The sequence below is a fragment of the Pteronotus mesoamericanus genome, unplaced genomic scaffold (genome assembly GCF_021234165.1).
Source record: "Pteronotus mesoamericanus isolate MK-2021 breed Mesoamerican mustached bat unplaced genomic scaffold, CSHL_Meso_final scaffold_54, whole genome shotgun sequence".
NCBI classification, from domain to species: Eukaryota; Metazoa; Chordata; class Mammalia; order Chiroptera; family Mormoopidae; genus Pteronotus; species Pteronotus mesoamericanus.
The window spans coordinates 23816664-23844349 of NW_026555321.1; the positions used below are offsets into that span (position 1 = coordinate 23816664).

Below are 27686 nucleotides of genomic sequence, written 5' to 3' on the forward strand. Positions count from 1 at the left end.
AAGATCAAGACACATGCCTGGGTCAGGTGAAAGTGAAGATAGCCATGTGAATATAGAAGTGTGAAAATATGAACTGAAGTCTAACCAAGCCTCTAGAATGTTACAGTTCTATCCTGGTCAACATTTTTTCAATTTTTATAAACATAGGATGAACATGTACTATTTACCTACTACATTCTATAGCAGTGATTTCGCTAAAAATCAAATCATACTTACAACCACAAAAGAGCTAAGCATTCAGATGCACAGATTCCTTTTAATCAAGGAAAGCAAAATATTATCAGGAATGCAGCTACAGACATGTAAAAATTAAGTAGGTTCTAAAGAATGATACAATAGCCTGCTGAAAAGGTAAAAAATTCTCTTAGTGGGAAAAAATATGTTTCCTTAAAGAAGACAGTGCTTAATCTGAATCTTGTAAGTGAAAAATTGGAGGAAAACAAATTCAAGTAAGCAATCATGTACGGAGTTAATTTTCCTACCTTCAAGTAAGTTTAGTCTTATTTCTACTTTTGCACTTAAAATCCATGAATCCTAGAAAAAGCAATATAATTTGCCTAGAGTCTCAGAAAAATCATATAGTAATAAGGGGCACTAAAACCATCTCTGGCTTCTAAGTGCAAGACTCTCACTTTTCTCAAAGTAGTTTTGTAAGAAATGTACCACCAAATACTCCTACAAAATAAATATATACTATAAAGAATGGTTACAATGCATGTCTTTTCCTCCATGATTTTTTCCCTTTAAATAAAAGTGGAAGATAAAAGCAAGTACAGTGAAAATGGTAGAAGTCTCCCTTTTATCCTTTTTTTTTTTTTTAAAGATTGTCCTGGAAAAGTAAAGAGTATGAAGTTCCACTGAAGCTAATAAAAAAACTGTGTCAGACAGGTAAATGCTGATGGAACAGCAAACACATTAAAAAAAAAAAGTCCTAGGTCACCACAAAGGACATATAACTTGTTAAAAAACATTAGCATCAATTAACAGGTAGGTCCTATTTGTGTCATAATTCAAAACCAACTAACTGTGTTTAAAGCAATAATACTTATGAAATGATTATAATCTTTAAATTGGTTAAATTGGTTATTTGGTAATCTTAATAATCTTGTTACTTTGGGACAAGAAATGATATTGGGGTGATGTTTAAAAGAGAGAGAAATTAAGGTTTTATCTTTTAGCAGTACATGCTGAAATATTTACAGATGGAATGAAGTCTAGGATGACCTTCAAAATAACATGGGAAGGAAAGAACAGAGGGAGAGATAAAACAAGATTGGCCATCACTTGTAACTGTTATAGCTGGGTAATGGTTACATGAAGGGTTCATTATACTATTATGCCTCCTATAAAAAGAGGCTGAAATATTCTATAATAAAAGCTTTTATAAAAATTGTTAATGACAAATTCCATCATAATAGTGTAGAACATCACAAGCCTTAATTCCCTGACACATTCATACTATTGTCTCTAAGAACTTATGCTGCCTAAATTAAATGACTGGTGTACTAAGAATAAAGATAACTCTCAATATAAGAACACCTGGAGATCTTCAAAACTTCTCAATCATGTATCAATGAAAATATATTCTGAAACTTGCCCCAAATCGCAAGCTAATGCTACCAAAGTACATACGTAGGAGCTCACAAGAATTCAGAGCTCCATCTAAAAAGCAGGGAAGTCATTACTAACTATACCTCATATTCCATGTTAATCACCTTTATGCCTTCATATGGATTACCATTTATTTACAAGACAAATAAGGAGAGCAAAAAAGATACTGTAACCATTATCCTTTTTCTGATCACTGCCACAACAATTTATGAAGTTTCCAAGAATCATTAGTATGCCGCTAAAAGGATTGACAGTACTAGAATTAACAAACAGTTCATATCAAGCCCCTCTCTATTTGGTAACCATTATAGAAAAAAGACAAGCATAACAATACATACCGGAGGCCGACCAGGACGACCCCTTTTTCTTTTTCCTTTGACCTCTGTTTCTTCAAGTTCGCTGCCAGCATCAGAATGAGCAGTGGTTTCATTAGTTGAATCCCTAGAAAATGTGATATATTATTTTAGTGAACAAATTAATTCACTAGTACAATTTAGTTTTGTTCCATTCCTTTCTTTTACCTCCTGTTACAATGATGGTCATAAGTGATTTATACTTCTACTTTAGCAAATCAAAAAAGTTATCCTTCCTGTCTAATATCACATAACACTGAGTGAAATGAAGTTCACAAACAGAGAAATAAAGAGGAGGAAATGACTGTGGAAATGGCAGCTGCTGTACAAAATATAAATGTAAAATACAGCTGAAAAGCTGTATTTTTTCATACTTCTTCAATATGAAAAAAAGGTTTGGGAAAAATTTTATTTATTTTATAAAATCATGAAAGCCGGTGGTGTACTGGTAAATGTTTATCAACCGGGCTTCAAAAATATATATATGCACATAAACAATTAGAAATGTTACAAATATAAAGGACACACAGCATACAATTTATAAACAGTAATAAAACACATAAGTTTTTATTGTAGAGAAGGGGGAAGGGAGGGAGGAAGAGAGGAAGAGAAACATCGATATGAGAGAGAAAAATCAATTGGTTGCCTCTCTTACACGCCCAGACAGGAAACCAAGCCAGCAACTTATCATGATGCAGAATGACATCAAACCGACTGAGCCACATTGGTCAGGACAAAATACATAATATTCTTTATGGTAAATTCCATATAGCTCATTGATTCACCTAAAATGATTTTGATAATTTTGCCAAACTCTGATATTCATAGCTAACCTAAGGTTGCAAGTGATGAACAAATAGGGATTTGACATGAAAGATGGTTGATGGCTTTGTTATCTTGAGTGAATAGGATGCAAGTGAAATGACAAAGACATTTGTTGAAACTTAAATCATTGTTCACTGGTGTAAAACTTCTTTACTGAATTGGATAATAGTTCTCAAATACTGGAAGAATACTTCAACTATTGTGCTATCATAATGCAATGGGTATAGGCCTGATACAAGTTTAATCTCCATTATTAAAAATATTTCTCTCACCTACAGAACCTAAAGACAATTGACAAAAAATAAATTGAGCCCTGATTTACAATAGTTGCTGATTTTCATAATGTAAGTATTCCCACCACAGCCAATTTCAAACTACCAAACACGGTTGGGAAGCAATGAATAGTACACCACTAAAAGTATTTATACCATACAAATAGAATAGGTAAAAATAAAAACTTAAAGAGCAGAAAATAATAAGTAAAATAATAAGGGTGATGAGTTTTGAGTATTACTACTTTTAATTTTAGGAAGTGATGAGTTTTAAGTATTATTACTCTTATTTTTAGTATTTATTTAATTTTAAATTTGTGGATTAAACTTTTTATGATGGCTATATTTAATCAGAGTCACAAAATTCCTAGAAATTTGATGTTCAGCTCTTCAGTCCAGTACATGTTGGTTCTAGCATGGCACTGAAAAGGTACAAATAATGTGAACAAGAACTTCTTCATTAATTTCTACATTACCAACTATACATTATTAATAAACCTGACAGTCTCTCACTCAAGATTTTTAACTGCATGTGTAACATGTTTTTTTTTTTAATGCAACCTCAAGTTCACAAAATACCGCCAGTAAAATTAAACCCAATACTGATTTATTTCGAATTCTATGCCCATGGAAATAATAGCTAATTAACCAATTTATTAAGTTAAAGCATGCATGAGCTTTATGTTGCTGTAAAATTTATTGCTGTCACCACACCACTATCTTGTCTTGAGACTCAAATTATTAGTAAATGATAGTACAAAGAATTGCATAAATATTCCTCGTACCATCAGCCAACAAATACTCCTGTGTTGTCCTCAGTATAATGATTTTATCTCTCACTCTTCCACGATTATTAGCCATAATCACCACCCCCTGAATTAATCTCATCTCCCTTCTTCTAATTCCTTTGTCCAAGCCATTCTATGTACTGCTGCCAGTAACATTCTTCTATTGTACTGCTGCCAGTAACATTCTTCTATTGTGTTACCTCCATGCTTGCAAATCTTCAAAGGTAATCTATAATAGTACCTGAAACTATAAATAATATTGACCCAATTCAGGAATCATCAAACATTTTCTTAACGATACTGTAAATACTTTAGGCTTGGAAGTCTTAAGTATCTTTATATCTACTACTCAACTCTGGCACCATAGCATGAAAGCAGCCAGGAACAATACATAAATGAAATGGATGTGGCTGCTGTCCGGTAATACTTAAAAACAGGCATCTGTGTCACTAGTGGTAGTTTGTCAATCCCTGATCTAGTTGATCTTACTCGTCTCTACTAAAGAACAATAAATCATACTGCTTTTTCTGCTCACTGAAGTTCAAAGAGACTATGTTTACCATATATACTATGTGCCAGTGTATACAACACATGCACAAAAACCTTGTAAGAAAACATATTATTTCCCCAATTTTACAGATGAGGTAACGAAAAACATGAAAACTTGATAATCTTGTCCACCATCAAATACTTAGTAAGTGACAGAGTACACTTACATATCAAGGTAAACTTGAATTCTCTATCTCCATGTCAGGATTCTAGAATGCAAATATTATGTTTTGTATTTCTCTTGTGTAAATGGAATCCACTGGTGCTTTTGATGCTTATAGAAATATCTAGACAACCACAGGAGCAGGTTGGTTCCAGCCTATAATATATGACCCATTAGTGAAACTAATTTATCCTTTAACAGTAAAGTTTACAGACAAAAAAGTACAATTTGTTTTCCAATTTTGCCAACTGCAGCTTAAAAGGTGACAGCTATTACCAATAAACAACTAATACACTCCAATTGGTATATGTAGGTATGTTTTTTTATTATATGATAATTTTTTTTTAATATCAAGTAATGAAGATATAAGAATACAAGGAAGGGATTCACTTCATCAAATCCTAACTTTGAATCTCAACTGCAGAATAACATTGTTAACAGTTTCATCAATAGTTTTCTATAGTGTTTGTGTATGTATCAAAATATAAAATATCCGTATTTCCATTTTTAAAACTTTAACAGAAAATTCCATACAAGTACATAGGATTCCTGAATGGTACTACATAGTATCTATAAAATTTATTAAACTACTTCCATATCAGTGAGCACTTAGATTGTGCCTAGTTTTGTACCATTACAAACAGAGCTAAACAACTGTCCTTCTTCATTTACTCTTATTACACACCAACAAATATCTCTCTTGGATAGACTCATTAGAATACCGTGTGTCAAAGGGTATACAAATTCAAATTTCAACAAACTGCTCAACACAACTCCTGTAAAGAGCTAATGTTCACATTTATAAGACTACTGGACAAAAATTACAAGAATGGAAGAATCCAATCAAATCTTACATAAATGATTTTTCTTTTTTTGGCTCCCTAAGAGCTCTCTAAATTCTGTCTACCTCTTTCCATTTCTACTGTAATCACTTTAATTCAAGTTGTAATCATCTCTAGCCTGGTTACTGCAACATCCTCCTCCTAAAAGATCATCTTGCTTCTATTGCTGCCTCCTTCCAAGTTTATCACTATACTGCACAAAGAGTGATTTTCCAAGTGTAGGGTAAATGGAGGCAATCTGGCTTCCTCACCAAGGTGTCTAGATAACTAAGGGAAGTAGTTTCTCAGAACCTTTAAGGGGTCTGATAAAGTAGTGTTCTCATTGCCTTGAATATGTGTCAGCCTTTAGACTGAGTCCGATAAACAGTTCCCATTACGTGAAGAGGGTTCGGATGCACAGAATCATGCTATGTTACCTAACAGCTTGGCCTCTTGCCGGCTTTGTTTGTTCTAATACTTAAGAAGGTAGGGGCTTCTCACTGTGTGTGCACACATAGATATGCAGCCTGTAGCCTGTGTGGCTTGCCCACCCTTGAATAAAGGCATGTCAAGCATCCCCATGGCTCTACACATTTTCTTCCATCTATCTGAGTCTCGGAGTGGACCTGCCTGGCCTAAACAGGCTGCAACACACCAAATATATGTCTAATTAGGTCTCTCCCATGCTTAAAAACCTACAATAGCTTCCTACTACTCCTATGAACTCAAATTCTTAATATAAGTTAACACGTTCCTGTATGGTATAACCCCACTCTATCACAAGCCTTATCTCATGCCACTCTCTGTTCTCAACTGTGAAAAAAATAAAAATAAAAAAATAAAACAGATTTAATGCAGTCCCTCAAAAATACCGCTAAGTCCTCTAAGGGTCTTTGAACATAGCATTCCTTCAATCTGAAATTAATAGGGTGATCCTTTCCCCAAACCCTCCCTCCACTTTAGATTAAGTTGAACTATCTCATCCTGAGAAAAGTAGACTAATCAAGGCATGTGTTAAAATTCTCATAAAATCCTCTAATTTATCTTTATGGCACCGAAGTTATTTTAGACCCATATATTTGTGATTATTTGATCAATATCTAATGGCAAGAAGGACCGAGTCTCTCAAAAGCCGAGCATACTCCCTGGTATAGCAATATGTGGAGGAATATATGATAATTGATAATATTTGATGATGGCTAATAGTAAACAGCACTATGATAACAAATTCATTAGTAATTATGATATCTAAGTAAGCCAAGAAATAATGAGGTCACTTACTACAGTGGCCTTTCTAGTACTGACATTACAAAAATCATTACTGAACCAAACATTAAGAATGGCTGGATCAAGAGAGGTTTGTTTATGAGGAGTTCTTAGTGTTTAACTTATAATATATTTTCTTCACTTTACAAATTATGGAAATTGAAATTTAAATCCTTACAATGCAGACACAATACTGGTAGACAGATGGATTAAACAAGATAATGTATGCTATTAATCAATCTGGTAAAATCTTGAGAAAACTGTATGTCTTTAGTAAATGCTTCTGAGATTTTAACTTGACCAAGAGTACCATCTCTAGCTAATAGACTGAAAACAAAGTTCATTTCCCTACCTCACAGATCACCACTATCTAATCCCATAGTCATATACAGGTTTACATTTTCAGGAAAAACAAATTCAGTTACAAAACATGTGAAGTCGATATAACCTCTCTCCAAATACAGTACTTATTTAAATCCCAGTTTAAGCAGAAACAATAAGAGTTATAAAACACTACATGTTAAGTATAATGCTACAAAAGAAAAAAAAAAAGCTTAGAGTAGCACAGGATTTCAGGAGGGAACCTACCCAATTTTTGAGGGATCAGAAGAGCTTTACTGGAGACATGACACTTAGGCAAAGACCTAAAAAAGGGCAAGTGAGTTCCCTGGGTAAAAAGGTAGAGAGGTGCACAGGCATTGCAGGCAGGATGAAGATAAACAAAAGTACAAGGGAAAAAAAAATTTCATGTGGAGACCTCTATATTCAAGTTAAAGACTAATAAAGAGGCTTTAGGTAAATAACTAGAAAAGGCTTAAACTGTATCTTCTATATTTGGAGGAAAGGAAGGCAAGTTATCGACGGTTTTTCAAGCAGTAAAGTAGTTAATACAGCTTTTTTGTCTTAGAACTCTGGAAGACAGACAGAAGGCCCAGACACCAATGGGAACTTGGAAAAGAGGTATATAAATGAACTGGATTTGGGGTGGGGAACACATAGTACAATATAGAGATGATGTATTATAGAATTATACAACTGAAACTTATAATATCATTAACCAATAGCACCAAATAATTCAATTAAAAAATGAAAATTAAAAAACTGTCTTCTACACTCAAAAAAGTAAACTGGGAGAGTAAAAATATAGATAATTGTGTAAACTATTGATCTGTTTCATCATATCTAAACTGTTATGATATAGAATTGCAGCAAGCAGATTACTAATTTGCATCTTGATGAAACGTATACAAGTATCTACCATTACACACTGATCACGTTTCCCAGGAAATCCAAACATTACACCCAATTCTAGATTTGTCCTACAACTGCAACAAATCTAATGAGGTGTCACCAGAAATGCCAAACGGTTTGTCCTTCACTTACTTCTGGCTTAACAACCTCAATCTCTGGGAACACAAGAGGGAGGTAGGAGGTATGTTAAGAAGACAGTGTGATACAGGAACATTTTCTGTAAATGGCCAAACAAAAAAAGCATGGTTTACAAGCAATCTATTATCCATCACAACCTGTAGCACAAGATCATAAATAACCAATCTATAAAGGGATGAATGTGGGTCTGTTCTAATTAATAATTTGTTATTTGCAAAAACAGGCAGCATAACAGAATTGGCCCATGGGTCATAGTTTGCTGACCCTTCATATGACACAGTAACATCTTTTTTTGTTCAATATCACAAATCATTATTGACATTACAATACCAAAGGCCATGGATGGATATACCAATTATACACCCTAACAGTTCTTAGAATTCAAACACAGTGCCTCATTTTAAGAGAACATATTTGATATGTCTCCTTATACAGAGTGTTTTGACATAGAAAAATATCATACATACTTTTTAAAAATAAGAAAACTACAATACTTACTGTAACACTGGTAACTCTGAAGTAATCATTGCTGGAGAGGTCTTTCCACAGTAGAGCAAAAGAACCAAGTGCTGTACAACTCAAAACTTTAAAAATAACCTCAAAGGCAATCCTGTTAATAAAAAGAAATATTTTTCCAGTTTTAATGAGATATAATTGACAAATAAAGCTGCAAGATATTTAAACTGTACAATGTGATTATTTTATATACATGTGCATTGTAAAGGACTTCCCCGCAAGTTAATTAACACATCCATCACCTCATATATTTACCTTTTTTGTGTGAGAACATTTAAGTTCTACTGTCTTGGCAAATTCCAATTACATAATAAGGTGTTATCAACTACAGACACCATGTTATACATTAGATCTTGGGCCTTTATTCATCCATAACTACAAGTATATATATTTGCACCAACCTCTCCCTATTTCCCCACCCCACAGTCCCTACCAATCACTGTTTTATTGTTTCTAAAATTTCAACATTTTTTAAAAAGATTCTACATATAAGTGATGCCATGTGGCATTTGTCTTTTTCTGCGGCTTATTTCATTTAGCACAATGCTCTCCAGGTTCATCCATGTTGTCAAATGACAGAATTTCCTTTTTTAAAAAACACAGAATGATATTCATTGTATATTTGTATACATATACAAACACACACACACCACATTTTCTTTACTTATTCATCTGTCCATAGACTTTACTTCCATACCTTGGCAATTTGTGAGTAATGCTGCTAAGAACATGGGAATAGTTTACCTTTTGGGATGATTTTGTTTCGTGTGAAAATGTACTCAGTAATGGGATTGCTAAATAATATGGCATTTTTATTTTAAATTATCTGAGAAACCTCCATGCTGTTTTATGTTTCTACCAGCAGTGTATAAGGGTTTCTTTTCCTCCACATCCTCAGAGTATTCACCTCTTGTCTTTTTGATAATGGGTATCCTAACACATATGAGGTGATGTTATGGTTTTGATTTGCCTTTCCTGAAAGATGCTGAATACCTTTCCATGTACCCATTGGTCATTTGCATGTCTTCTTTTGAAAAATGTCTACTTAGCTCACTTGAAAAGAAAAATTATTATGAAATTAATATCCTGACTATACAGACTACAATCAATTACTACTACAAGATACCATACACCTTGGTATTTACCCAAATTAACTGAAAACTTATGCCCTGGCTAGGTGGCTTAGTTGGTTGGAATGTCATCCAATACACCAAAAGGTTGTCGGTTTGATTGCTGGTCAGGGCACATATCCAGGTTGTAGGTTTGATCCCTTGTCGGGGAACATATGGGAGACAACAGATCGATGTTTCTATCTCACATTGATCTCTCTTTCTCTCTCACTCCATTTCTCTATCTCTCTAAAAATCAATAAAGATATCCTCGAGTGAAGATTTAAAAAGGGAGGGAGGGAGGGAGGGAGGGAGGGAGGGAGGGAGGAAGGAAGGAAGGAAGGAAGGAAGGAAGGAAGGAAGGAAGGAAGGAAGGAAGGAAGGAAGGAAGGAAGGAAGGAAGGAAGGAAGGAAGGAAACATATCCACACCAAAGCCTGCACAAAGATGTTTATAGCAGCTTTATTCAAAATTGTCAAATCACGCGAGCAACCAAGATGTCTTTAAGGAGGTAAATGAATAAATAAACTGTGATATATACAGACAATGGAATATTATTTGGGACTAAAAAGAAATGAGGTATCAAGCCATAAAAAGACATGGGGGAAGCTCTAATGCTTATTACTAAGTAAAAGAAGCCAATCTGAAACTGCTAAATATTGCATGATTCCTCTATATGGCATTCTGGAAAAACTAAAACTATGAAGACAGCAAAAGGATGAATGGTTGCCAGGGGTTCAGGGGAGAGAAGGATAAACAGTTAAACACAAAGAATTTTTAGGGTAGTGAAACTATTCTGTATGCTACTACAATGATGGGTATAGATATATGTCATGTATTTGTTAAAACCCATAGAATGTACAACATCAAGAAAAAACCCTTCTGTAAACTATGGACTTTGAGTGATAACACATGTCAATCTAAGTTCACTGATTGTAAAAGATGTATCACTCTGGTACAGGATGCTGATAGTGGAGAAGGCTGTATCTATCTGGGAACAGGAGATATAGGGGTGTTTCTCTCTACCTATCCACATATTCTGCTGTGAACTTAAAACGTCTTTAAAAAATAAAGTCTATTTAAAAAAGTAGCAGAGGAAGTAGGATAAAACAGAGAATCTAAGACAGGCCATGATACACTACCAAATGAAGTAACATGGGTACAGCTTTGAGAGAGAGAGAGAGAGAGAGAGAGAGAGAGAGAGAGAGAGAGAGAGAGAGAGAATGTAGAGGGCAGAATAAATATTTGATGAGTTAACCCAAGAGAACTTTTCAAAAAATAATTTAAGATATTAAAACACAGATGAAAAGATCAGAGAATTCTGGAGCAGAATAAATACTCTAAAAAATAAATATTGCTAAAAAACAAAGTTAAAGAGAAAATTAAAAAGGAAGCTAAAGAAATAAAATTCCTCACATACCAAAAAACAAAGATGAATACATCAGACTTTTCAGTGGAAACTATATAAGCTGAAAGTCATGGAACAGCATCCTTAAAGAGTTGAAAGGAAACAACATGAGGCCTGAATTATGTATCCAATGATAACAATCTTTCAAAAAGGAAAGTAAGAAGTGTTATCATGCAAAGTGGAGAAGTAGGCAGCTCTAAGAATAAGCTTCTTGGGGAAGCAACTCTTAGGCTGGCAAAGAAAAACAAAACCAAAAACAAAACAAACCAAAAAAAAACAATCCCAACATCAACTTTTATGGAAATCTGGAATCTAACAGAAAAATAAAGAAAGGAATCCTTAACAACAACAACAGCAGCAACAACAACAAAAAAAGAGTCTACTAATTTTTTAAGAAAGCACTGTAGACATTTTGCTCACCTATCACCTCCCCTCCCCCAGCTCAATAGTGACCATTGACAGGGGCAGCAGACCAAGTTTCTGGTACAGCTTGCTAGTGCCAAAGAGAAACACATGGACCGTACTGTTAAAATTGCAGCTGTATGTTAAGAAGGCTTCCCAGCCGCCATCTTTCAAAAGAATATAAATTCATATACTACACTTAGCTGCCTGAAGCAAGACAAAGTACATGTGTCAAACAGCAGAACACATTAAAACCTCAAAATAAGGAGGCAAAGGAGGAAGATATTGTGAGGAATAAGAGCTTTAAAGGGCTATCGTGTACACCAGGAAATCCAGAGTGCTACATGCAAGTCCACAGCTGGATGCATACTTAGAGAACTGAGGGGAACATAAGCTTACAATTCTAGCTAATCTTTGGCCTCTATGCAATCACAAGGTCAAGACTAAGACTGTCCAGTTAACCTTTGAAGGAATAGCTCAACTAAGTGACAATATGTAAGCACTAAGAAATTATAGCTTTCCTTTTGACTACCAGTGGTGCAGGAATTCTGTTAAGATCATTGTTGACACTATGAAGATAAAATTTAAATTATTATACATGACAAGAATTACAGACTTTTCAAAAATAGTTTGGAAAAGTCACAAAAAGAGATGACTGCAGTCCTCAAGAAGTAACAACAGTAAAACCTGGGGAGGAGGAAAGAATCAGTGTCCAGAGTTATCACATTATAATATTCAAGTGTCCAGTTTTTAACAACAAAAACAGAAAGAACACAAGACATACAAAGAAACAGGAAAGTAAGTATAACCCATTAATGGAAAAAAAAAAGTTAACAGAAATCATCTCTAAGTAAGCCCAGGCATAAAGCTTAGGCTTGCAGAAAAGGATGGAGAAACTTCCAGAAGAGAGAGGAACAAATAGAATAAGTGTTGGTAATGATGACAGAAAATTGCCCAATTTTCATGAAATATAGACATCTACACAGTCAACGTCAACAATTTCAAGTAGGATAAATTCAAAAGAGATTCAAAGACACAAACTATAATCGAACTACAAAAGCCAAAAACAATGGAAGAATCTTGAAAAAAAGCAATGGCTTTTCACTTACAAGTAATCCCCAGTGGGATTAACAGCCAAATTCTCTTCAAAACCATGGAAGCCAGAAGGCAACACAACGACATATCTAAAGTGCTGAAAGAAAGCAGTCAAGCAAGAATTCTATATTCAGCAAACTATTGCTCAAAATGGCGGAAATCTAAGACATTCCTAGAAAAACAAAAATTGAAGATTGTGGCTAGACCTGCCCTACCCTACAACAGTTTCCTACATATTTGTGGTATGGCATTCTTGCTTCTTACATGATTTAAAAGACAAATACATAAAACAATAATTATATACCTATGTTAATGAACACACATGTACGAAGATGCAACTTAGAGCATAAGGGAGAGAGATGAATCTAGAAGCAAATCTTATAATGTATTAAAACTAAGTTACTATAAATTCAAATGAGATTAGTATAAATTCAGATGTTAATTGTCAAGTGCCAAGTTAATTACTAGGAGAGCAATTTTAAAATATAATCAGTCCTTCTTATCTGCAAATTTTGCATCCTCAAATTCACACAACAGTGGGTGGAAAAACAGTGTTTTTGATCCACAGTTGGGAATCCACAGGGGATCCTGAAACCAAACCCTTGTGAAACAGAGGAACTACTCTCTACAGAAAATAAAAATGGCACACTACAAAAAGATCAAGAACAAAAGAGGACAGTTTTAGAAAAACTGAACAACAAAGAATATGTAACACATATAGAAGAGAAATAGTTTAATGGCAAAAGTCCTTCCTTATCAGTAATCACCTTAAATGTAAATATATTAAACTCAATAGTTAAGAAATAGCTTAACACAATAAATTTTTAAAAATTAATCCAATTATATGCTATCTACCAGAGATTCATTTTAGAATTAAATACACAATCAGGTTAAAAGTAAGAATATGCAAAAATATATTCTATGCAAATAATCGAAGGAAGCTAGAGTGCCTACTCTAGTATCAGACAAAATAAATTTTAGGTCAAAACTTATGAGAGACAAAAAGGAATATAATATATTGGGTAAAAATGGACAGTTCAAACATCAACAGAAATGAAAGGAGAAATAGCGCTATAATAATAACAATAATATAGTGCTATATATAATAATATTTGGTCATTTTAACATAGGACTTTTAATAAAACACAGGTGTAAACAGAAGATCAATAAGGAAAAAAAAAAACTTGAACAACAATATAAACTACCTATACCTAACAGACATGCTGAGAACACTCCACCAAGCAATAGAATATAGTCTTCTGAAGCACACATACAACATTCTCTAGGATGCTAGGCTATAGATGTGACTCGATAAATTTTAAAAGACTGAAATCACAGAAAGTGTCTTCATGGAACACAGAGTCAGAATAACAGAGTAACAGAAGGAAGGAAATCAGTAACAGAAGGAAAACTTAAAAATTTACAAATATATAAAAATTAAACAACAAATAATGGGTCAAAAAAGAAATCTCAAAAGAAAGTAGAGTACTTCCAGATAAATGAAAACAAGAACACTACAGATATGCAAATTACCACAATCATAAATAAAAAGGAATAAGGAATAAAAAGACTGTAAGAGAACAGGATGGACTAAATTATATAACCTGTATGAAATGGACAAATTTCTAGAAATGCACAAATTGCCAAAGTGGCTCAAGAACAGAAACTCTGAGCGGACATATAACACTAAAGAGACTGAATCAGTTATCAAAAGTCTCCCAACAATAAAAGTCTAGAAACTGAATGGCTTCATTGGTGACTTCTACAGGCATATTTAAAGAAGAAATAACACAAATCCTTCTCAAATATTTCCAAAAAATATACAAGAAGAAAATACTTCCTAACTCAAAATCTATGAGGCCAGCATTTCTTTAGTATGTCAGACTGACACCACAAGAAAACTACGGACCAATTTCCCTTACAAATATATATGCAAAAATCCTTTAAAAAAAAAAAACTCCAAAAAACTAGCAAACAGAATCCAAATACATTTTAAGTGGGATCTGTCCCAGAAATGCAAGAGTGATTCAACATTAGAAATATTAATCAGTATAACACAATACATTATTAGAAAGAAGGGAAAACTAACCACACAATCATCTCAAATTACCACAAAAAGCATTTGACAAAATCTCATGGGACACCAAGGAGTCAAAACACAGTTTCATGATTTAAAAAAACAGAACAAAACAACAACAACAACAACAACAAACAACAAACCAATAACCATACATAAAAACTAGGAATAGAAGGGAATTTTCTTAATATGATGAAGGGTATTTATTAAAAACACATAGGTAACTTCCCCCCTTAAAAGCAGAAAAAGAGACAATAACATCCTTTTTTACCACAGCTTTCAACAAAGTATTGTATATTCTATCCAGGGCAATTATGCAAGAAAGAAACTGCATCCAAACAGCAAAAAAAGTAAAGCTATCTCTATCCACAGAGGACATAATACTTTACATATAGAAATATTCAAAGAATAAACAAAATTCTAATAATATTGTAGAGTTCAAGATAACATAAAAAAACCAAAGTTACAGGAAACAAAAATCAACACAAAAAAGGAGTTATTTTTGTATACTAACAATTAACAAACTGAAAAGAAAATGAAGGGGGACATTCAACTTACAGTAGCATCAGAAATAATAAAATGCTTCAAAATAAATAATAAAATGCTTCAAAATTAAGGTGAAAGACTTGTATACTGAAAACTAAAAAAAATTGTTGAAAGAAATGAAAGTAGAAGCCAATAAGTGGCAAGACATCCTGTGTTCATGGATTGGGAGACAATATTGTTAAAATGTCAATGCTATCCAAAACAATCTACAGATTCAATGCCATCACCATCAAAATCCCAATTATTTCTTTGTAGAAATACAAAATTCCATACAAAATTCTCAGGGAATCTCAAGGAAGGGGCCCTTAAAAGCCAAAACAATCTTGAAAAAGAATACAGAAGTTAGAGGTCTGGCACTTCCTGTTTCAAAATGGTATGGTGCTGGCAAAAAGACAATCATATATTATCAATGAAATAGCCTAGAAATAAACCCTCAAATATGTGTTCAAATGAATTTTGACAAGGGGTCAAAGCCATACACCAGGGAATGGGCAGTATTTTCTAAAAACAGTGCTAAGGAAAAGTGGATATTCACATGCAAAACAATAAAGTTGGACCTTGACCTTGTATCATTTATAAAAGTTAACTCAAAGTATAAAATACCAAAATGTAAGAGCTGAAACTCTTAGAAAAAAATATAGGACAAAAGCTTTGACATTAAGTTTGGCAATGATTTCTTGGATGTTGACACCAAAAGCATAGGTACATTGGACTTCATCAAATTTTAAAAATTTTGTGTATCAAAGGACACTTTAAGAGAGAAAAATGGGATAAAGTATCTGTGTATCATGTATCTGGTAAGAATGTAGTATCCAGAACATATTTCTTACAGCCCCACAGTAACAAGACAAAAAAGAAAAAATACACACAGACACACACAAATAAATGGTCAAAGAACTGGACTCTTCACCAAAGAAAGTATGTCATTGACCAAAAAGCATATAAAAACATGTTCAACAGCATTAGTCATTAGAGAATTAAAAATGTGATATCATTTTGCACCCATTAGGGTGGCTATTAATCACAGATGAAAATGGAAGATAGGCATGAGAAAATCTTTGTCATCTTGGGTTAGGCAAAGAGTTATTATTTATATATGACACTGAAAGCATCATCCATAAAAGGAGGACTAACTGGGCTTCATCCTTTTTCTCTTGGCAAAAGACACTGCTGAAGGAATGAAAAGATAAGTCATAGACTGGAAGGAAATACTTGTAAATCATATATCTGATAAAGAACTTGTAAAAACCATTTGAAGTGTTGATAAGGAATCAGAAAAAATGGAAGGAAATCCCATATATGGCTAAAGGGAATGCAAAATAGCACAACCATTTTGAAAAACACATTTGACAACTCAAAAAGTTAAACACACACTAACCATATAACCAAGCAATGCCACTCCTTGGTATTTACCCAGATGAAAAGAAAGCCTATGTTCACACAAAAACATGTACTCCAATGTTTATGGCAGCTTTATTCGTAATCACCAGAAGCTACAAATATCCTCCCCCCAATAACTAATTTAATATATTGTACTATCGTACATCCATGTTATGGAATACTATTCAACAATTAAAAGGAATGGACAATTGGTATATGCCACAGTATTGACAAATTTCAAATGCATAGACTACATACATATGGTATAATTCCAGTTATGATACATTCTGGAAGACTACTGAGACAAAGAACGGATCAATGGTTATTAGAGGTTTGGAGAAAAAAAACTAGAGCCAGCAAAACAGAATTTTGCGGTGACTGGTATATGCAAATTAAAACTTTTCTCTAAAATCCAACAGGGATCTTTTGCAGAAATTACTAATATACTTCTCAAATAAGTATGGAAAAGAAATTACAATAACATAATTTTTTTAAATAGAAGATTCATATAATCTGATTCCTATAAAGATACAAACATACACAAATTAATATGAAAAACAAAAATGGAATGTCTTACATATATATCCAATTTGTATTTTTCACTCAGGAAAGCACTTTGAAACATGCTGCCCTTGCAGAGCGGCTTAACTGGTTGGAGTATTGTCCCCTACACCAAAAGGCTACATACAGGTTTGCTCTCTACTCAAGGCACATACCTAGGTTGCAGTTTCAATCCCCAGTCATGGCATGCGGGAGAGGCAACCTATTGGTGTCTGTGTCTGTCTTTGTCTCTTTCCCCTCTCTCCCTCTCAAAAATCAATAAACATATCCTCGGGTGAGAAGAAAGAGAGGGGAGGGGAGAGCAGAGGAAAGGGGGAAAAAAGAAGAAAGAAAGGCAATGTGGACAGTCTACCTCATTTGTTTTAATTATTTCTTAGTACTTATGTGTCATAAATGTATTTAAAACATGTTAGAGGAAATTGAGCCTTTCCTTAATTTTTTAAATATAAACAATGCTGTCATGTATCTTTCCTCAATTATATAAACATATTTGTAGCACAGGTTCCTTGTAATACACATTTATAAAACACTCATGCAATTTTTGATTGCCTAATTTCCCTCTAAAAATAGTGCACTAATTTATACTCCTTTTACTAGTGCATGTTGTATTAAATATAAAAATATATTAAAACTAGTACAACTTTTGTTTTACACCAGTACATCTATAAAAGGTAAAACACATTGGTTCACCCTTCCTACTCTAGACCCTAACCCTCTTGCTTTAAAATAAAGTCCACTGCCAGGATTTTGGATCATATACCAACATGTGTAATGATGATTTGAGGACATCTACAAGATTTTAGGAATCTTAATTCATGAATATTTTGCTTAAGTAAAATAATGTGGTGAAGCATTATTATTTTCTGCTCACCTTTTTAATTGAGTCTCTTATTTGGTGCATCCAACTTTATCTTAGTAATCTGTACATTTTGCTTTGTGTGCCCTCTAACAGCTTTAAAAATATTTCCCTTGGTGGAAATGATAGAAATAAATGATTAGTTCCAATCTTTAACTTAACACTATACCATCCCTTAATCTTTATTTTTGTTCTAATTGTAACTTTAAAATTCTTGTTTTTACTTAGCATTTTTTTTCATAAGTCATCCCTAACATTATTCTTATAATACTAGCAATCTTATAATATATCCTTGGTTACATGACCATCTATGCTATTTTTATGTGTCATCTTCCTTAAATTGGCATTACTCTGTAACCATTAGCTTTTGCTTTTGTTCTTCTTAACTGACAACACCCAACAGTCATTAAATAACAATGTACTGACAAAGCTTACATGCTAGGCAATTTGATAATTTTCATCTTCATGAATGAAAATTTTCCATTTTTTTTTGATTATCTTGGTTTTATAATATACTTTACTTAAAAGAACACCACCACCATCCCTCTAGCTGTCTCCTCTCTCTGAAGGTTTCCCCAGTAACTATGGCATATTATATTATTTCACAATCACCAATGTTGTCTTCTAAGCTGACCTGGTTCCTTCTTCTCAGTGTCACTCACTTTTTCATCTTATACAATCCTTCTCACACCCAAAATAAAATGCAAAAAGAGCTGTTTTCCTTTTGTCAAACTTCTGAGGGATAAAAATGGAAAGAAAACTAGTAAATAGCAGGCAGGAAATCAGTAAGAATATAGGTATACCTCAATCAAAACACCTCAATCAACTGGATATCATTGATGGCTATGGACTACATCATCCAACAATAGTAGAATTCACATTCTCTTCAAGCTAACCTGGGAAAAATTCACCAATATAGACTGCTTTCTGGGCCATAAAATGTGCCTTAACAAATAAGAAAAAATAGAAATCATACAATGTACATGTAAGCTATAAGGCTACAATAAAATTGAACACGAAAGTTATAAACAGAAAGCTGGAAAATCCCAAAATACTTGGAAATTATAGACAACATACTGCTACATAACACGTGAGCTGAAAAGGAAATCTTAACAGAAATTTTTAAATATTTCAACTAAATGAACATGAAATTGCAACTTATCAAAATTTATAGAATGCAGTAAAAGCAATCCTTAAAGAGAAATTTATAGCATTCAATGCATATATAAGAAAAGAAGTAAAGCTAAACTCAGTCATCTAAGCTTCCATCTTGGGAATCTATAAAAAGAGTAAATTCAATCAAAAGTAACCAGAGCAATGAAACCAAAGAAGTCTAAAAGAGCAAATCAACAAAAAAAGTAACTGAAACCAGACAGGTAGTTCTTGATAAGATGAATAAAATCAATAAATATCTAGCAAGGCTAACTAAAAAAGAAAGAGAAAAGACACAAAACACTATTACCCAAAACTAAAGAGAGAATTCAGTACAGGATCCCATGACATTAAAAAAAGGTAATAAAGGAATACTACAAACTATGCCCACAAATTTGATAACCTAGATTAAATGGACCAATTCCCTGAAAGTCACAACCTAACTAACCAAACTCACACAAGAATAAACAATCTGAATAAACCTATATCTACAGAAATTGAATCACTAATTGATAACTTTCCAAGACAGAAAACACCAGACCCGGATCAGTCCATTAGTGAATCCTATTAAACATTTAAAGAAAGTTATACCAATTGTCTACAACAGGGGCCCCCAACCGCTGGGCTGCAGACTGGTACTTGTCTGGGGCTGTTACAAACCTGGCCACACAGCAGGACATGAGCTTCAATGTACTTACTGTGCTTGAATCATCCTGAAACCATCCCCCACCCCGGTCCATGGGAAAACTGTCTTCCATGAATCCAGTCCCAGGCACCAAAAAGGCTGGGGACGACTGCTCTACAATGTCTTCCAGAAGACAAAAGAATACTTCCAAACTCATTCTATGAGGACAGTGTTAATTTAACCTAAAGCCAAAATCGGACAAAAAGCATTATAAGAAAACTATAGGCCAACGTCTCTAATAAACAGATGTAAAAATCCTCAACAAAATATTAGCAAATCAAATTTTAAAATGTATTAAAATTAATTATATGAGGATGAATCCCCCAAAAAGGAATTTATTTATTAAAAATTGTGTTTATTCTTACATGTTTAAATTTCAGTCACCTTCAAAGTACTCTCCATTTCATGCAATACACCTATCAAGACTTTCTCCCACTACTCCAGTTTCTGATCTCATCAATTTTGATAATTTTAGAGCTTTTGCCGTTTTTTGTTTCACCTCTTCCACAGGGGCAAAATGTTTCCCTTGGACTTCTTTCATCCAGGGAAACAAACAAACAAAAACAAAGTTGCTGGAGGTGAGATCCAGTGGAAAGGTAGGGTGAGGCAGGGCAGTCATGCTGTTTTTGGTCAAAAACTGCTGAACACTCTGCTGTGGGCACGCCCTCATGAATCACCCATCATGAAATTGGGCAAACGCACTGAGTCTTAAAAAAAAAAAAAAAAAAATTTCACTGAACCCAAAGGCAGACTCTCACGACAATGCCAGCTGGTACACTAATACAGATGGTTTTGTAAAACACTCACCTAGTGCAGGAAGCCTGTACTACAAGGGGCCTGCCCTCCAGAAGATAATTCTGGTTTTTTGGGGGGTCTCCCCTCATACATCACAACCATCTGGGGTTTATCCTAGGTAAGTAAGGTTGGTTGACATTTGAAAATCAAATAACAGGGGGAAAAACTGAAACTGTAATAGAATAAACATGATTTAAAAATAAAATTAAAAACAAAAATCAAGTAATGTACCCATGACATGAAGAGGCAAAAAAGAAAAATCATGTAATCATATCAATAGATGTGGAAAAGGCATTTGACAAAATCCAATGAACTCATGATTTAAAAAAAAACAACTTTCATCAAACTAAAATAGACGAGACCTTTCCTCCACTTGATAAAAATATATAGATATACAAAAATCCTACAGCCCACAATATATGTAACAGTGAGAAAGAAGCTTTCCCTCTAAGATCAGGAACAACACAAGAATGTCTCTTCTCACAACTCCTTTTCAACATAGTACTGGAAGTCCAAGACAATGTAATAGATAAGAAAAGGAAATTAAAAATACACAGGCTAGGAAGGGGGAAAAAAAATCAAACTTTCCTTGTATGCAGATTACAACATTGTCTGAAAAGAATATCTGAAAGTACAAACAAACAAAACCCTCCTGGAACTAATAAGCAATTACAATAAGGTTGCAGACTATAAGGTTAATATAGCAAAGTCAATAACTTTCATATATATAAGCAATGAATAAGTGAAATGTCAAATATAAACACATTAGGATTTATATTAGTGCCACCCAAAAAAAGAAATACTTAAGATACAAATCCTACAAAATATGGGGAATAATCTACATAAGGAGAACTACAAAATTCTGATGAAAGAAATCTGAGAACTCAGTAAAAATGGAGAGCTTCCTATCCATGTTCACAGATAGGAAGACCAATATTGTCAAAATGGCTGTCCTTCCCAGAACGATTTATAGATTCCACACAATCCCAATCAAAATTCAAGCAAGTTATTTTGTGCACATCACAAACAGATGCTGAAGTTTATTTAAAAGGCCAAGACCCAGAATATCCAACATAATATTAAAGGAGAAAGCACAAAGTTGAAAAAGTGACAGTACTCAGCTTCAAGCCTCACCATAAAGCTACAACAATCAAACAGTGTGATATTGGCAGAAGAACAGACAAACACATCAGTGGAACAAAATAAGAATCCAAGAGTCCAGAAACAGAGCCACACAAATACATTTAACTGATCTTTGATAAAGGAGCAAAGGTGACACAATGGAGAAAAGATAGTCTCTTCAATATGTGGTGCTGAAACTGAACATCCACATGCAAAACATAAATAAATCTAAACATAGCAATAGATCTTACACTGTTTACAAAATGGAACTCAAAATGAATGAAAGACCTAAATGTAGTCCTGCCTGGGGTGGCTCAGAAGATTGAGAGCCAGCCTGTGAACCAAAGGGTTGCAGGTTCTATTCCCAGTCAGGGCACATGCCTGAATTAATTAAATACTTTTAAAAAAGACCTAAATGTAAATGTGTAAAAGAATAAAAGTCTGAAAAGATAACAGCAGAAAATCTAGATTACCTTGGACACAGTGCTTTTTAGGTACAACAGCAAAGAAGCTATGAAAAAAAATAACTGGTAAACTGGACTTTATCACAATTAAAAACTTCAGCTCAACAAAAGACACTGTCAAGAGAATGAGATGACAACTCAAAGACTGGGAAATAATATTTATAAAAACATTTCTGTCTTTCTAATATGTAAAGTATTATTGAAAATACATGAATGATTCTTAAAACTCATCTATAAGAAAACAAACCACCTGATTAAAATATGAGCTAAAGATTTGAATCAATACCTCACTAAAGATGATATACAGATAGCAGATAAGCATATGAAAAGATACTCAATATCATATCAGGGAATTACCAAATTAAAAAAAGTATCTCTGTATATCTATTAGAATAATGAAAATCCAGAATACTAGGAAAACCAAATGCTGGTGAGGAGGCAGAGCAACAGTAACTCTATTAAATACACTGCTGATGGGAATGCAAAATGGTACAGGAACTTTGGACGACAGTTTGGCAGTTTTCTTGCAAAACTAAGCAAACTCTTACCATATATTCTAGCAATCTAATCCTTGATATTTACCCAAAGGAAATGAAAATTCATGTCCAATAAAAAAACCTTCATAGAAAACACGTATAGCAGCTTTTTTTATAACTGCCAAAACTTGAAAGCATCTAAGATGTCCTTCAGTAGATGAATGAACAAACAAACTGGTATATGCAACAATAAAATACTATTCAGCACTAAAAGGAAATGAGTTATCAAGCCATAAAAAGACATGGAGGAGGCTCAAATGCATATTACAAAAGAAGCGAATCTGAGCTGCTATATTCTATATGATTGCAACTGCATGGCATTCTTAGAAAAGCCAAACTATGAACACAGTAACAGTAAAAAAGACCAGCAGTTGCCATGGGTTAGGGGGCAGGAAGGATGAGGTGAATACATGGAGCACAAAAAAACTTTAAGGCAATGAAACTTTTCTGTATGATGCTATAATGATAAATACATGTCATTTATACAATACCAAAACCTGTCGAATGTTACACCACCAAGAGTGAACCCTAATGTAAACTCTGGACTTCAGATGTTAATAACATGCCAATGAAGATTTATCAACTGAACAGAGGTACCACTCTGGTGTGAGATGTTCATAGTGGGGAAGGCTGTATGTGTGTGGGGTAAGGAAATATGGGAAGTCTCCATATCATGTGTTCAATTTTGCTGTGATCCTAAAACTGATCTTAAAAAAAACAATTTATTAGCAGATCAACATTTTCAGCAAATGATAATTTATGTCCTTACAACTTATGTCTTCTTCCCTAGTCCCTAGGCAATTTTATGATCTCATGTAGATTTAAGCATGAGTGTGCAAGAGTGCATGTGTGCACAAAGAAACAGAAGCACAATGCCCCTCCCGCCCCATCTGCTTAAACATGCAGTACCCCCATCTGTTTACCACGCACTCGCACAAATGAGAGAAAAATAAAATGCAGAATGTAACTGGTAGTCTGCTCATTTCCTAGCATAACATCCTGTTTTATAAGTTCTTACTAACTGAATCAAGAACAAGGGTTAAATAAAACAGTATTTGAGGCACAGTTTATTTTCAATTACATGCAGTTTCATCTGTAAAGTACAACATCCTATCCTTTAATCAGAGAAATTCGCTGTCTACGTAGGCATATAATACAATCTCATTAATTCAGGCTACTCTTTTTATCATTTCTAAATTTTATGTGAGTTATTTTAAAGAATCTCTTAGCAGTGAATGTACACACATGCACAGGTAGATGATTGTGAGATACCACATGATATGCTAAGCAAAGCCTATTAAAATAAGAATGATATTATTTCTAAAACTGCTTTTCAATAATTTCAATAAGTACTACTCTGTAACTACATTAAAGTAATATACTCATTTTCACTACAATTATAATTCTGTCACCTATGTTATGACATCAAAGTAAGCATAGTAAGAGAAAATCTTTTGCCTAATACACATTAATATACATACTTCATATTATAGAAAATTTATGCATTCTATCAAGAAAGCCAAGCACCAAATCCTCTTCCTATTAAAATTTAGCTCATAGATGAGAAAGATTTTCCAGCTCCTTTAGTGAATAAAAAGAATGCCTAAGTAGAATTAGATCCTCTAAGTTATACAGCAATTTGCATTACAAAATGGCCCACATAGGAAATGGACAACATTGAGACACCAAAGAACAGGAAGTAGTAAACTTTTGAAACATTAATCTATAAAATCTCAAATATTAATAAGCAAAAAGATAACTTATGCCAAAAATGAATTACATGTTCAATGGGACAGAAATTATAAGTTCTTTGGTAACAGAAGATTGTTTGTTATTGTTATCTTTTTCTAATAACATATTATAAAAAACTATCTGTCTTAGAAGTTTTGGGTAACATAACCATAAATCAAAAGGAAATGTAGCAGAGTGGTTAAGAGTTTGGGCTCTAAAGCCAGATTGCCTTGTCTCTCAGAACAGATATGTTTTCTAACTCTCTAACACCCTATGCTTCAGTATTCCCATCTCTCAAAAAGGAGTAATAAAAGAACCATACTTATGATTGTTAAGAAAAGTAATGGGAAGAATGTTTGTAACTTTTTAATAAATATTCACTCCTAGCTACAGCAGGAAGGAATAGATAAAAATATAAAATAATGTCAGTTTTACGAAGGCAAGTATTTGTCTTTTCATTGTTATATTCTTAATGCCTGAAAACTAATAGGTGGTTGTTGAATTAACCAAGTATGTGTATATAAATATATAAAAGCAAAGGATACAAAATCCAGCACCAAGTTAACAAACTAACCAAAGTTAGCAGCTTTTTTTCTGTTTAAAAGAAAAACAAAAACAGTTGAGGACTGCATTCCTACTGGGTGTGACTCATTTAGCAGTGACATTTAGAGCTGGTGAAGGGGGAAGGAAAGACACTAGACAGCTATTAGAAGGTGAGCTGAAGGAGTGGAATTTACAAAAATTAAATTTGGAAAAGCCCCCATAAATGATCTTATACACACATACAATCCCACAACACAGACGAATATCCCTGGACTAAAGGAAACTGATGAGTGAAAATAAGACTCTCCCTCGAAGACAGCTATCCAGTTTTTTGTATTGACCAACCTCTCACCAACACTTCACATATTAACCTCTGAAAATTCCATGATAAACACATTCCAGCTTTTCCCCAAAATTCTGCCTCCATCATCTTTCTATCTGGCCACATTTTACTTTCAGTACTCACCTAATTTTATCTTATAAACTCCATCACAAAATGGCACCTAGAACCTTAATGTTTCCCAGTAATCTCATCTTTCACTATTAATACCTCTCCCATTACTCTAATTCCAAAGTCCCTGTTATTTCCCATACAAAACCAACTCTCTTCTGCCTCTGTGGTGTGTACATACTACCTCATGGCCTATAACAACTGGAAAGCTTCAACCTTCCTGAAATCTAGGCAGAGTTATGTCTCACATTTACAAGCTTTCTTTCTACCTTGCACAGACCACTCAAAGTACTTTTGCAATATATTGTGTGGGTACATATATTATTCTGTAAACAGTAGGGTTACAAATTTCATTCAGTTGCCTTTTATGACTACATTATATGTTGACTTTTTAAAATACTTTATTTTTTATATTTATTTTCAGTTTTAAATTCATAGCAATTGCCACATGTTTTCAGTGATTAATTCACATTTCTATCTCTTTAGGAGACTGTATGATCTTTTAGGAAGAACTGTCTTCCCTTTCTGTTCCTATGGGATTGTCTACTACCTGGTAAGATAATTAGCAAGTGTAAAAATAAAGATATACGTTGCCATTAATTAACATTAATAAAGTGTTTTCAATGTTATTGTATGTGGGATCCTTTTCTCATTGTAATTTCTGACTACACAGTTACATAGCTATTATATAATTTGCCTTTTAATTTAACTGAATTTTCTCACTTCTGGAAATCTGTAAAATGCTGAAGCTACAAAAGGAGTCAGATTACAGCAAGCTCTACTCCTGGTCCCTCTCTGGTAAAGAATACTCACTCCTGGCCAAGGTAATATACACTGTGTCAGTGTCCACAAGGCAGGTGTACTAGGTGAAGAAGGGACAAAAACCTAAGAGCATCAATTGGTCATAACCAAACTAAGCTCTGATGAGGGATCAGAATCAGTACTCAGAATCAAAATAACAAATCTAACAAACAGGAGTAAAATTATAATCACAAAGTAGAACCAAGAGAAAAGAACTGAATATGAAGTACTTTATCAAGACCAGAACAGGTTCTGGAAGGCAACAATTAAAGTTCAAAGACTGCAGAAATTTAATATGTGGACCTGTGGTAGAGTTGAGACATTCATTCATATGTCTATTATCAATCCAACTAAATTAAAACTTAAAAAGCATTACATATATAATTTATTACCATTTTGAAGAGAAAAGCTTAAACTTAAATGAGTTAATTTAAATATAAAGCCCTCCAAACTATTCTTATACCATATTAGATCATAGTACAACTTATTGGCCACAAATAAATGTTACTGATTGGCCTACTCTAAATTTAAAGTGTTTTAAAATGCTACCAGTCTGTAAAATAGCTAAGAAGTAAAAATGAACCCCCCAAAATTAAGATGTCTATATTAAATAACCCTGCACTAAATATTTAAGATAATACTTGCAAATAGAAAACTGACAAAGTTTCAGTAATTTGTTTCCATATGCTTTATACGAAAGCTGCACAGTGATTTTTAAAAATTACAGTTTGCCAAAATTCAAATACCATCACCACTTAACTTCTCCCCGCGAATAGTTACATCCTTTGAGGTATTTTCCTAATGAACATACCTACTCACGAATAAGAACTGTGTATGAGCTTACTAAAGAAAATATATATTACCAGTTTAATGACTGCACAGAAGGAACAATATGCCAAATATTTCTTTTGCCTAAATCAGATAAACATGTTAAAGAGTTTCTGGAAAAAAAATTTTTTAAACATATGGGAAAATGTCTTTTAAAAAAACACCTTATCAATAATGAAGTTTGTATAGCCCTACAATTTTCATATAAAAATTACTTCAAAAGTGTGGAAACAAAAACAATAACCTTACCAAAGTCCTAAGAAAAAACTATGAAATTTAACAAAAACATAGGGTGACTTTTCTTAATCTGATGAAGAGAACATCACTGAAGGCCCACTTTTTTTCCCAATACCCCTTAAAATATGTGTGAATATATTAATCCATTAAATAAAGCTTTCAGAAACAGAAGTTAACATTTCAGCCATGATTTATGGCTAAAGTTTATCTTTCCATAGACTCACTAACACTATCTTTTATAAACTCTATAAAATATTATTTTGCAAAAGTGGATCTATAATACTAATTCTAATTTTGAAACACAAAACAGTATTAAAAACCTTTCTCAAAGTATTGTGTACATTTCTACTCTCTG

At 33.5% G+C, this 27686-nt stretch overlaps 1 protein-coding gene across 3 annotated transcripts in view; it reads right to left on the reverse strand.

Moving 5' to 3' along the window:
- Positions 1 to 27686, reverse strand: part of STAG1 (STAG1 cohesin complex component) — a 373948-nt gene that overhangs the window by 261102 nt on the left and 85160 nt on the right. For all 3 annotated transcript variants that reach the window (XM_054595514.1, XM_054595513.1, XM_054595512.1), the window contains exons 2-3: positions 8536 to 8647; positions 1950 to 2052 (exon numbers count right to left, since the gene is read on the reverse strand). In XM_054595514.1, the coding sequence (XP_054451489.1) occupies positions 1950 to 2052; positions 8536 to 8564 (132 nt within the window). In that variant the 5' untranslated portion in view covers positions 8565 to 8647. The remainder of the gene's footprint in view (positions 1 to 1949; positions 2053 to 8535; positions 8648 to 27686) is intronic.